The 14,272-nt window shown below is 37.9% G+C and overlaps 1 protein-coding gene across 1 annotated transcript in view; it reads left to right on the plus strand.

Moving 5' to 3' along the window:
* Nucleotides 1-14,272, plus strand: part of LOC150085404 (transcription factor AP-2-alpha-like) — a 314,518-nt gene that overhangs the window by 250,626 nt on the left and 49,620 nt on the right. Inside the window, exon 2 of the mRNA XM_090373206.1 lies at nt 2,458-2,967. Within this exon, the coding sequence (XP_090229332.1) occupies nt 2,458-2,967 (510 nt within the window). The remainder of the gene's footprint in view (nt 1-2,457; nt 2,968-14,272) is intronic.

Below are 14,272 nucleotides of genomic sequence, written 5' to 3' on the forward strand. Positions count from 1 at the left end.
GTCCCGTAAGATGAAACTGGCAGCTATTGAACCTGCATAAGGTCTCACAAAAGGTTCAAGATATCATCACTGTTCTGTGCAGTCACTCTGTTTCCTAAAAGCATATTTAGGCCAACAAGTCACCCAAAAAGATGCTCAAACCAGTATTTTTTCCCTCCCACACAGATGTTCTTTTCAATGTTATCAGGGATATGCTATGTCCCTGGCTCCCTCTAGATGAGTGTATCTTGAATGCCTGTAATGCAAATGTGGACTCATCGAGTTCACATTTGTCCTACGAAGCCATTGCGCTATGGGGGAGCAAGGGGGATTCTCTCCCCAATCGATAATTTGATTGGGATTTTCCCCTCTCACCAATGCTATGTGTGAAAGAAAATTTCCCTTACGGCTTAAAAACGATGCTGGGTGTGAAGGGAATTGAGGGAACTGGGTGTGAATTGTCTACCCTTTCCTGTTTATCCACCACGCTTCAAAACGGTTTTGCAACCCTAGTCCTTATAAAAAAAATTATCTACACGAATCCAGGCGGCTTTCTCCTGTGATGGAGTAAGGAGACGCATTAATAGTCATGCCTCTATCATACTTTCGATGGTAGAGGCAGTTAGGCGTTCCTGTAACAGGTGTGACATCCAAACGTAGTGGAGTTGGTGTTGCCAACTTGCGTCTTCGTGCCAACGGTCGAAGCTATCATTCTGTGAAGGTTCATCCAAGTTGTCCTCGATCCACTTCCACCAAGTATTCTAGTACCAGTTTCTGATTCTTGGAACCTGCTCCGAAATACGTGGATAACTGTACGACCAACGTTGAGTCATCTGGCTATATACGCTTGAGACTGGCCTACAAGTAGTTCTCCAACATAAAGCTTTAAGGAAAGTTGGTTTTTTCCCCTGATATTCTCAACACATTGATAACTCCTACTTGACTAACTAGCACGCAGAACGAGGAATAAGCTTGTTTTCCTGTTACTTCCTTATAAAGGGGAGTTACTGGATAAGGTAGGTTCAATTCGAGGAACGTTAATTTGCATGTGATATGTAAACTCAGTGCCATCATTTGGTATATAAATCTCCGTTCATTACATGCTTGCAACAAAATAGGCAACAACATTACATGCATGTACAAAATATGTTTATATGTGTTGCTTATGTTCTGGAAAATCAGTCCGTCTACAGTGGTGTGTAAAAAGCAATTTAAAAAGTTCTCAGGGTAGTGTTTCTCAACATCGTACAGCGAAGTGAAGGCATTTTGATACGGTGTGTGTGTGTGTGTGTGTGTGTGTGTGTGTGTGTGTGTGTGTGTGTGTGTGTGTGTGTGTGTGAGAGAGAGAGAGAGAGAGAGAGAGAGAGAGAGAGAGAGAGCAGAAGTGCTATCCACTTTAATTGCGAAGATCTCCCACAGGGTGGGTACTACCGCTCAGCTTCATTCAGCTGAAGAACAATAGTTACTCCAATACAGAAGTGATTTTTGCATGTAATTAAAAAAAATTCTGTGAAATATATTTTCATATACAATATTAGATTTAATACAAGCTCACAAAGAAACATACGAATATTGTGGCTAACCACAAACACAGAAAATAGAGGGAGAAAGTGGGGTCAAAATATCATATGTACACTTGAGCTTCCAATATTAGAATGATACTTATAATGAATGTCAGCTAGGTACGAGTTCTGCATATAAAGAAATTGTGTGAAAACTATATTACGTTTGTAAATATAGTATAGATAATTACAATAGTATAAATTACTATTTCAAATATAGTATAAAACATTTCCAATTGCTTTTAAACTTAAGTCGTTAATATACGAATACTTATCTCGTATTTGTATTATGACTTCCTTTAATAACCCTTTAAGTTAAGATAGTTACAAATAAACAAGAGTTATTCCCTAAGGGTCGTTCCTCACTTTTAAATAGACAGTTTTCTCCCAAGTAATGTAATAGTGTCGAGCTCATTCAACTTCAGTAATACGCGAGAATCAAATCAAATGGATAACATGCTATTTTAAATGTTCTGCTTATATTCCCCACGACCACACAGGTCAGAGAAGTTTACAATTAATTACTTAAAAGAAGCTGATCACCAACCGTATTAAGCGATCACAATAGTTACTTGGTCTACCTTCTGCAAGAAAGTTTTAATTCTCGGCAGAAGATAGACCATATATTCCCGAATTACTCCTCAAGTAACAGTAGTCTAAATAAATTTTAATTCATGAAAAAAAAAAAAAAATCAGATTTAATTTTCTGTCATAAATATAAATGCTTGAGTGAATCATGAAATATAAAATGATTTTCAAAGCAGCAAAATTAAACGAACTTAACTTTATTATTATTCTGTAATAACGTAAATAGCTGTCTTATTTTTTATGTATTAATTCGAATATGTTTACAATAAACAATATATGGAAGCAGTTTAGTATCCTGCATAATGTTTTTCTTTTATTTTTATTGCAGGAACGGCGTGATTTAGTTAGCAGCCATACAGCAAGCCTTGGTCCAATCACAAGTATTGGTTCTGTAGGTTCTACAGCAACCTTCAATAGTACCCCAAGACTTACGCATACACCAACTTCAGCCGATTTTCAGCCGCCCTACTTTCCACCTCCATATAATCTTCCACAGCAACAACTTGACTTTCATCATACACATGTTAATGCTGACCCATATTCTCACTTAAACAGCCTTGCCGCCCAACATCCACAACAATACCATCAACTGCACCCTCCACAACGCGCACATAATGTCCTAGGAACAAGGAGGGATGATGATCCCCTTCATCTGCAAGCTAATATTCATCCTGGACTTTCAAGTTCTTATGCAGATTCAGCTAGGCGAACGGATTCTGCATATGCTGCAGTGCGGAGACCCGATGTCTTAATGCATGGTGCTCATCACGGGCTTAGTGAACAAGATTTGCTCAACCTCCACACAGCAGGAGCCCTTCCTGGTATCGAAGACACTCAGGTAAGTGTTCTTATGCGATGTAATTTCATGGAATCAAATTCATGTATATACTTTTATCAAAGTTCCTTGTCGCTGACAAGTGTATTCTCATCTTCATTTCAGTGAAAACTAATACTCTCAAACTAATAATTCCTTTCCAAAACAGTATTACTTTTTATTTTTATGCAAAAAGCCATTGGGTTTTTATCCATGGAAATGAACCTGCAGTTTAGTTAAATCCTGTACTGAACAATAAAATTATTCATTAAAATACTTTTATTATATTGAAAATGAAAATTAATTTTTAAAAAATACAATTAATTTTATTGATTTTTGTTAAATCATTTCACTGATTTTTCATCAGTGATATCCACCATAATATCAAGCATTGAACTGTTGATTAATTGTGCAAATATTGAATAACATATAGTTGCTCTCGCCCCTGAAAGTAGCAACCTCATAAGCCGTAGCAATCTCCTGGAATAATCAGATCGGGCGGAACCGTAACGCGGAGAACCTTAACTGAACTAAGGTAAGGGGGCACCAGTAGTTATAATCAGCTCAGTTAAGGCTCAGTTAAGCTAAGTATGGACAATGACTCATACTGGCAATTTGTTGTTATTGTTTTTGCACCAAAATAACTAATCACATGAGGCGCCAATGTACTGTCTGCAAATTGCATGTATTCTATGGTCGGTCCCTCGTGGATAGCACTGTTGGTAAAATCGCTGTCCACGCTGCCCTGAGACCAGCTGGCTCAGCCACAACATGGCTGAGCCAGCTGGTCTCAGGCGAGGGTAAAATGGTTTTTTTCTTCCGGAAACTCGGGTATTTCGTCCAGCAAACAGGAAAATCGATCACAAAACACGCAATTTACAGACATATATACTGTATATACGGCGCAATATGGTCCAAGAGGCTCATTAAAGCCTGAAAACCTAGCAACAATAATAACCATGGTGGGGGTTCCTATTTTGCTAGATCAAAAGCTCAATTTTCTAAGGGGAAAAAAGACATAGCCCTCGCCTCATACTAACTCAGCCATGGTGCGTAAAAACAACCCACAGCAAATTCTCTCGTCTCGACAATATTTGAAACCGGGCCTTTTCCACACGCGAGGGCTTCCTAGCAGGCTGCTGTCCACTTATCTGCTAAATGTCAAAGGTAAGGCGGCACCTGAAACGTGATTCCACTTTACGTTGTCGACTTATGTGCTGTCATAACAAACTGTTATATGGGACCTTCCCAGACCGAACTAAAAAGCCTATGTGTGTGTTATGTCCATAAATTGTGTAGTCTCTCTTCTATTTGAATGTTTTGCTAGAAGAAAAACTCGAATCTCCGAGAGGGAAATCCTTTCTATCCACGCCTGAGAACGACTAGCCTATGGAGTGTGAAAAAAAAAAAAAAAAAAAAACCACCATAAAAGTTCCTCGAGTTATTGCCGGAATTCGAACGTGGACGCTGATTATAACTACTGTGCTACCGGGGAGGTCGACTTAAGTACTAACATATCTGGCGCTGTGCATTGTCAACACTTAGGAAAGTTCACTATTTGTAATCATACGAGAAAAATTAGTATCTACTATTCGCTAACCTTGTAATAGTAATAAATATGCACCATCATTTTTTGCGTATTTTTGTACATTTTACTAAAAAGGTAAACAGTGTTTAGTAAATCTCTGTGAAATAGAGAAAAATTTTAAGGCTTTTTTGAACTTAGCCTACGAGAATTACTAATGGCACATACAATTATCCAGACCCTACAACTATTGCTAGTCTATGCAATCCTTGGTGTACCCGAACGTAACAAAATGGCTGCCGGCGACATCTGCCGCTAGGGTTAGAGTTTTTCCTAACATTAACCACGTTATTGTTAGGAGAACTCGACTAAGCTTACACCACACTACGCAGCAAAACACATTCCAATAAATCTTGGACTTTTCTGTATGTTTGTTCCTTTGTTGTTTTGCAAAACCAAGGTTATGGAGGCATCAGAGAATTGTGTCTGTAAGTCATGTACAATATCCTATCGACATTTTGCCTATTTTTCTGGATGAAAAACCAGAGTTTTGAAGAGGAAAAAGAAAAAAAAAAGAGTCCATCGTTCGAGACTAACTAACTCCCCCGCGGTGTGAAAAATGTCATGTTACTCATTTTTCTCTTTTCCTTTTTGAGGGCCCAAGAGCTCAAGACCCTAGTGCAGCTGCACCACCTTCCCAATAGGATGATACGCCACTGTCTCTTACCATTTCAGTCCAATCTCAAACAGGTAATAATGATCACCGTTTACACTGTAGGTTAAACGGTAATCATTATTATCCTACATTAACTGACGTCCCCAGTTTCCGGGGATAGTCCCCGTATTTGACTATCTATTCTCGGAAATTATTTGTCCCCGAAATGGGCCCGATTTTAGAATATGTTGCACATCAAACTCTCTCTCTCTCTCTCTCTCTCTCTCTCTCTCCCCATTACATTGCAAAAAGTTGAAGCTACTATTTAGCCATTGTCTCATCATTGTTTCTTTTAAATAAATGATAGATTAAACATTTTTTGTGATGCCATTTGTTTGAAAGTAACGCTGTACCAACACAACTCGATGTGAAAAAGTTTGTTCTGCTGTCATGATCAAGACCATCGGATCAACTAAGCAGTTCGACTCTTGCTTGACTGCAAAAACACATAATAGAGGATGGGATAATTCTCCTAACTCCACATCATTTAATATTTATTTTATTTTTTATAATATATTTATTTTACTAATTATAAACTAATTAATATAAAAATTATGTATTAACTAATATAATATAACTATAATTTCATTTGTTAAATTATCAATTAAATCAAGTCGTGGTTTCGTTTATTTAATGATTATTATTATTATTTAATTATATTCTCTGAAATACAGAATGGTATACTGTATGTTTATTTTTCACATTCTTTATGTTGAAGCCAATTTGTTCCCGAATTTGAAGGGCTGAAAATGGTAACCCAATTTTATACAGCTACTTTTTTAAAATGGACATTGTCCTCTGCTTTATAACCTATCGTGACAAGTGTGGCAGCTGAGTGACATTCACTCCACATTCATCGGACTATCTTTCCTTCCAGCTTCATTCCTTATACATCTCTTCATTCCTTATGCATCTCTTCATTCCTTATGCCTTCTATGACTCTTTCCTGAAATTATGTAATGCACTAATGAATTCCTTGCTTTTTTAATATTCTCAACCACGTTCCTAAATACAGTGGTTCTGTAGAAGATGAAGTTTTTGTGATCGAGGCAATAAAGAAATAATGCATTTATCGCCTAAAAAAACATCTCTCTCTGCACATGCGTACACAGAGAGGGAGGGAAGAAGTACATCTTCTGGTTTTAATTATTATTATTATTAAAATCTGTTTATTTTAACACAATGCTTTCACAGTCCGCCAGCTGGAAGGTTGCGTGTATATCTGAGATGGAGTTTTGGCCAGTATTATCTCCCTGGGCAACTCAATCTTTCTGCACCTGTGTGCACTGCACCAGCTGTGACACGCCTTGAGCCAGTCTCGGCATGGGGGGCGACCACTTCAAAGAATAACATGACTCAGTACAAAATATCTTTCTGTGGCGCCATCTGATGATTTCAATGGGAATTAGTGCGTTTATTTTTACCAAGTTACCTTTTAAAGCTTTTCAGTATAGTACAGTAATTTGCATGTTGCAAACTTGTTGATTCCGTTATGTACTATATATCAAATTGTTATACAGATGTCTCTAATACTAAAATTAAACAAAAAATTTAATTTCAAAATTTTGATTATATAATGTTTTAAAATATGCAAGCAATTTGTGACCATAAGCAGCATGTCAGAGAGGCTAACTTCGAGTACTTCTTATAGCACATCTTTTTCTTGCAATCCAATTTAAAGTTCTTGGAATATATTCGTTTGAGGAAGATGGCTTCCTCTCCGAGCCATTTGGATTTTTCTTTGTTGGATTTCCCGTGGACTCAGGAGAAGTCCTACTAAATCAGAACAAATGACCAAAATTATTTGCATATTTTGGTCAAGGCAGTTTAAAGGGTGAAACTCCATGCTCTTTTAACTGGCATGCGATTCAAGAACTCTTTTAATATGATCTAACAAAAATGGGTCATACTTATTGAGGAGTTTAACTATGCCTAGAAATTTTGATTTTCATGGTCATCACCACGTTGGGCAAAAAAAAATATGACATTCAGGATGAGTCCAACCCTTTTTTCTTTTATTTTTTTCCAGTTATTGGTTCCTATAATATAATAATTTATGTTATATAAAAGTAAATTTCAGTTGAATTTCCTGTTGGTACTGCCTCATTTCCATGAAACATCATTTTCTTTATATTTGTCTTCGAACCATGTTTGGTCTTCAAACTTCTCCAATCTCTATTTACGTGATGACCATCGCGGTTAATATATATAAATAACTCCCCTCTGTACATAATTATTCTTTGTAATTATCTTTTAGTTATAATGATATATTAAACCCCTAGCATTATTACTATTATGTGTATTGCATCTGCCGTCTATGTAATTCATTTATTTCTGTTCAATAACTGTAATAAAGATATATATATACATAGTTATTAAGACTGATGTAATGTTTTATCTAGACATTGATGGCATTAATCAGCTCTTCTCACCTTTATTAGGTCTTTGATTTTTTGGTTTTTGCTATAGTTTCCACTGTTTGCATCACCTTCACAATTGAATATTTTACCTTTCAACTGTTAACTATTTGCCATATCTACTATATATATATATATATACACATATATATATATATACAGTATATATATTCCTACTATTCTTCTTATTTATTTTTAATAATTTCTATCTGTCTATTTAACTAACTATTTCTGTTAACTTAATTCCTACCAAATATCCAAATACTCAAAATAAAATCTGTGCGCGGTTCTGTTTTGATTTACAGTAGAGTATTTATTTCAACTGCTTAGCCAGCAACACCAATGTTTTCGTGCTTTGCCGCATTTATTGTATAATGGAGCTTAATTAATTTGTATCTTTTATTATCATGATGGCGTATGCGGTATTATTTGTAACTATCTCTACCGTTATATTATTTTCACTTTGGCGGTGCAAATTCCTAGCCACCCGGTATGTCCTCACAGTAATAATAATAGCCTATGAGTTACTGTGAGTTTCACCCTCGCGAGCAGCACAGTGGATATAATCGCCCGCTCTCCCCACACCCAGTGGCAAAAAGACTGGGTTGGAATCGAGGAAATTTTATACACTGTTTTTGCAACGTGGATTGAGTTAGTCGGTCTCAAGCAAGGATATATGGTATTATCTACCGTAATCTAGGGTGGGTTCTTCTTCCAGCAAACACGCAAATATACATCATACACGTAATTTACAGAACAATATGCTAACGCCTCATAGCCTTAGTTGTTTTGGCGCTTAGCAAACACACTGAATTTTCGGATCACATATAGATCGTCTGTGGGATCTTCCAGTGTTAGTAAAACTCCTGCTTGACTTTACTCTGTCCAGAGGAGAAGAGACCCAATATTACGAGAAATGTGATATCATGATTGTTCACCAAGAGTATACAGGGTCATCGTAAAAGGTGTCCGTGATTTCCCTTTTTAATTATTTTCGGAAATATTTGATCGATTGCTGTGATCGTAGCAGCAAACAGTGTGGTAACTCACTAAGTTTTATTTGACACCTCAACAATGACCTTGGCTGCGCCGTGAGTGTGCGCAGAATGACTCCTAAGGGCACTGCCTTAGTCAGTGTCGGTAAGATGGCCGTGCAACCGAAAGTGCAGTGTGTTGTGGTACGCTGAATTTCAATACCGACATACGTCGGTATTGATGTTGCACTGTTATAACAGATTTAAATTCAGCATACCACACACAGCGCTTTCTGTTGCACGGCTATCTTACTGACACTGACTGAGGAGGTGCGCGTAGGAGTCATTCTGCGCATACTCACGGCGCAGTTAAGGTCATTGTTGAGGTGTTAAATAAAACTTAGTGAGTTACCACACTGTTTGTTGCTACGATCACAGCTATCGATCAATTATTTCCGAAGATAATTAAAAGGGAAATCACGGACACCTTTTTCGATAACCCCTTATTTAAACAGAGGTATTCGGTTTTGGGGAAGTTGCATTTTTATCCCTGGAAAACTCGGGTTTTGCGTTCAGCAAAGCAGGTAAACCGTGGAATGCACAAAATTTACGGAGAGAGTATGCTAACGCCTCATGGTCCTAGCTCGGATAACATCAGCTGGTCAAACAGCAGTTGGTGTAGCCAAGGAAATCAAATTTTTCTCAAACAGATTGTGAAACCAGGTCCAAAACAGAAACTGTCGCGTGAAGCCCATCCAAAGCTGTCTCCTGCCCCCGAGCCTACAACAAAACAGACTAAGCTAAGGAGCAATAGCAAAACGTAAATAAGAATAAATATAAAACCAAATATTCTTCATTAATGGGGGGAAAAAATGCCGTCTGAATTTGCAAACCAAGTCGCGCAAAAACTTGTCACAACATGCAAATCGGTAGCCATATAAAAATAACCTGTTTTCAGAACCTCTGTATTCTTGTGTTTTATCACCCGCTATTTCGATTTCAAGTTAGCCATCATATTGAAAATATAACCAAAATGTTATAAAGATTCTACGAGGTGGAAAACAATAGGGAGGATGGTTGTTGTTGCTATTGGGTTTAACTACACAAGGGCTGCTGTCGCCAAATTGTGTCTAGGGACAGGACAAAGTCAAGTCGAAGTAGTCAAGTGCTGAATGTAACTCTCAGCGATGTAAATAGATTGTAGAATCAGTTGTCAAAACTTGAACACTCTTTTCCGATTACCAATCCGAGGCCATCGTCCATGATCCTCATGAACAGCACATCAATTATGATCACCGTTTTTTTTTTTTTTCATGCCGTGCGGTGAAGTCCCAGTTCAAATCCCGTAAGAGAGAGAGCAGGCCCAGTTAGTAGGTCATGGGGAAGGGTTGCATGATTTACTTCCAGGAAGCTCGAATTTCCTTCCATTAAACAGATAAATCGACCTACTTAGCTACCGTTTCTATTAACACACACACAATATAACAGGCCGTCCTCATTGTCACTCTCACTTAAGGTGGCCGTCATCGGTCCAAATTGCGAGCCGTCATAGACTGCACAGCACGATAGCTTAATTCAAAGCTTGCTGGGTCTACATGACAACTCTTATACACGGCATAACGTCTACAGAAACCTTCATGAGAGAGGGTGGCTTAGCACGATGAACAGTTGTCTGAGTTCCCTTGACTGCTATACACAAAAGTAGATTGAATTGGTGCTGGTAGCATGTCCACTGGATGTAGGCGCATTGGACCCTAATGTTCTTCAGTAATGAGTGGAGATAGTCAACGATCGGATTCTCGACTACTTTCAACTGGAGGGAACACGTATTGGTGATGGTTTAAAGTATGGGCTGAAATTACTGTCACTTACAGCACAGATCTCAAAGTGTTCACGTGAAGAACGCTCTCGGCTGCAACGTATCGAGATGAAGTTTATGGTCCTTACGTTTGCCATTTTGCAGAAGCAATTGGTTAAAAAAATTATACAATAAAATTATATTAAAAATTAAAAATCATACAAAAGTCAGATATGAAGATAAAACACATACAGTTTAAATTCTAAGTTACGTTTACTGACAGAAATTAAGACCAGGATATCAGCGTGAAGGGAACTATGATTTATATCCGTATTTACTGCCTGTTGGAGTCGCTTTATTGCGGGTAGGTAGGGTCGCTATTGGACATTACTTCGGTAAAGATGAACATTTGTTCATTAGAGCTATATTAAATTTATCTTAAAAATGTTTCAACTCTTTAGCATAAAATTACTTTACATAGTTAACAAAACTATTAGGTAGCTTGATCAATAATAGGAGGGGGGTGATCGATTCTACTTGGACAAAGCAATCTGCAATTCTGCTCCTATGTACCAAGCCACCTAATATTCGAAATAAAACAAAATAAAATACAAATATAAGTAATGAAAGAAATGAGAGACAAAAAACACTCACCTTCAGCAGTGCGGCAGCAATCTTTTATCCCCCCCCCCTGTCTGGGATGAGTGCCACTTTTATAATAAACAGAAAATAGGAACCGGAAACTCCAAGAATTGCATATTCAAAGGAATGTCAGTGTTTGTACACTCCTAACGCATGCAGTGCATTAACTGACTTGTATCAATTCAGGAGCATTCGGTTTTTTTTTCTTAAATTAAATATTTTTCTATGATTAATAGAAGTGAAAAGTAAATAGAGTTATCTCCTTATCAATTAATTACTAATATTATAACTCTGTAGAACACGTAAAAAATTCTATAGCTTTACGTTCTCTAAACTTAGCCATGCAGTTTAATTACAATTGAATATAGGTTGTCTATAAATTATTCACGTGAGTATGAAGGTCGATTAAAATTTTACTGTACATACGTATCTTAAAGTGGTTTGCTGCAGTTATCAAAGCAACTCAATGAGATTTTTCTCATGCGGTTGGCAGCCTTGATCACAGCAACAGCATTAAAATTGAGACAGTACAGGAGAAGTAATGTACGTGTTGTGGCTGTGGGATACCAAATCTCCAGTGACTATAAAGAGACGTTTTCAACGGCAATTCCAGAAAGATCCACCTACGGAATAATCAATGAGGCGATAGTTGAAACAGTTTCAAGAAATCGGCAGTGTGCTGCACCAGAAAGGAGCAGGTAGTCCTAGTGTATCTGCAGTTAAAGTTTCGGAAATTCAGGAAGCATTTACCCGAAGTCCCACAAATTACAGCCGCCGGGCAAGCTTGTAGCTGCAAACACCGCGAACAACATTGCACAAGGTGGTTCGCAAGAGAGTGGAACTTTATGCTTACAAAGTGCAAATCAGCCATGAATTTAAGCATCACGACAAACCACGAGAAGAATTTGCTATTCACATTCTCAACCGTATAGACGAAGATGAGCATTTTCTGGAAACTGTCGTTTACAGTAATGAAGCGACATTCCACCTGTCTGGTAAAGTTAACGGACACAATTGTCGCAGATGAGGATCTGAAAATCCCCACGCAGTTCATGAACACGAGCGTGATAGACCCAATGTAAAGTATGGTGCGCACTGTCCTTCAGCCAGGTGATTGGGCCATTTTTCTTAAACAAAAACAATTGTGAACTCCGCAAATTACCTAGATATGTTCAAATTGTACTTGTATCTGCAATTCAGCTGGTAGATATGCATTCACATGTGTTCAATCAGAAAGATAGAACACAATCACGCATGAACTTGCATGTGTGCGATTTCCTCAATAAAAAATTTCTTAATCGATGGATCGGCCGGGTGGTTCCATTCCATGGCTTCTGCGTTTCTAGGATATAGTACCTATAGATTTATTTGTATGGAGCTATAACGGACAAGGCGTATGCAAAAAAAAAAAAGATAACGTCACAGAGTTAAAAGACTGGATTCAACAGGGCAGTAACTTCCATTCGTCAAGAGTTGCTTCAAAACACTTGTAATCAAATCGACTACCGTCTTGACGTTCTACGTGCTATCAAAGGTGTCCATGTGGAGGGTTACTGAAGTGCGGTTGTGTGATAAGGAATTCTTTGAATTGCTTTATTAAGTGCGGCAAGCCGTTTTACAATAAAATTTTAATCGAGCTACATAATCAGGTGTATGATTTATAGCCACTGTATATTTATTACTCTTGTGCCATATCCTTTTTTTAGGTCTCTTTTCTCTATATACGTGAAAATCTATATTTTCTCTTATATAATATCGGTGTTTAGATACACCATAGATAACTCTTAATAAACTACAAAGTAGTTGTTGTAGGCATCATTTGCTCTTTCTCATATTGTGCTCTGCCTTCACGACGAGTTGCCATGATGTTGCACTACTTCGAATAAGTAACGCTTCACTAATAGAGAAGACTATTGTTACTTATTCTCAGTTGAGTACCACCACCCAGACAGCACTGTTTCACGGCTATTGGCCGATCATCAGTGGGTGGGCAGGTACCCTGGTATTGCAGACATGACGACCCAGTTGTGAAGTTAATCACACAATATGAGAGATGCCAAGAGGTGTAGATGTCAATATTTAAAATAAATAAATGCACAAAATAAATGCATAAATAAATGCATAATACTTTAAGAGTTTGGTTTCTATATAATATCGGTGTGCCTTCTCATACACAATATGAGAAAGAGCAAATGATGCCTACAACAACTACTTTGTAGTTTATTAAGAGTTATCTATGGTGTATCTAAACACCGATATTATATAGATACCAAACTCTTAAAGTATTATGCCTTGTGCATTTATTTATTTTAAATATTGACATCTACACCTCTTGGCATCTCTCATATTGTGTGATTAACTTCACAACTGGGTCGTCATGTCTGCAATACCAGGGTACCTGCCCACCCACTGACGATAGGCCGGATATAACGTTCTTCTTTCGTATAATCACCTGACGAGGTTGTGCTGCTTCAAGGTTCTTCTAGATCGTAAGTTCTTAGATTAAGTTGTTTTTTTGCTGACCCTGCGAAAGTTTCCAGGGTGGGATTAGTGCCTGCGGGCAGGACAATTGTTATTTTTTTTTTTATTTATTTTTTTTTCTCTCTACAAAATGAGTTTCTATATACGTGAGAGGACCTTGGAATTCACTCTGGATGCAGAGTATGAACCGAGACAAGTAATTGAGGGTTTAGCGAAAAGCGTAAATTTATCTAGATTACAGGGGTTCACCCTCCTACCCTTGAGGAAATACCAGGTAGTTTGTAAAGACTGCGTGACAAGAGACACATTGCTGAGGGGCTTCCCTTTTGAAAACCAAGTGATACACCCCCATTTGGTGGGTAGTATCAGGAAATATATCACCATAGAGCGTTACCCAATTGAAATGCCGAACACATATCTAAAAACTTCATTAGAAGCATATGGAAAAGTCTCGAGAATAGAAATGCACGAGTGGGAGGGCTTTCCAGAGCTGTATACGGGAAAAGTAACAGTGCAAATGGAAATGAGAAAACCAGTTCCAAACATCATCTATGTAATGGGAAATCGACTACTTCTGAATTACAGAGGGGTAGAGAAGAGGTGCTTAAAATGTGGCAGCCTGGATCATTTAGGCGCGAATTGTACAAATGGGCGTTGTTTCAATTGCAAAGAAGTGGGGCATATCAGCAGTGACTGCCCCAAAGCATGCAACAAATGTGGGGAGACAAGCCACAAAGCGGGAAGCTGCCCAATTAGGTCATATGCAGATGCGATCAG

This window comes from Mastigoproctus giganteus, chromosome 5 (genome assembly GCF_048544385.1).
Source record: "Mastigoproctus giganteus isolate SK-2022 chromosome 5, ASM4854438v1, whole genome shotgun sequence".
Taxonomy (NCBI): Eukaryota; Metazoa; Arthropoda; class Arachnida; order Uropygi; family Thelyphonidae; genus Mastigoproctus; species Mastigoproctus giganteus.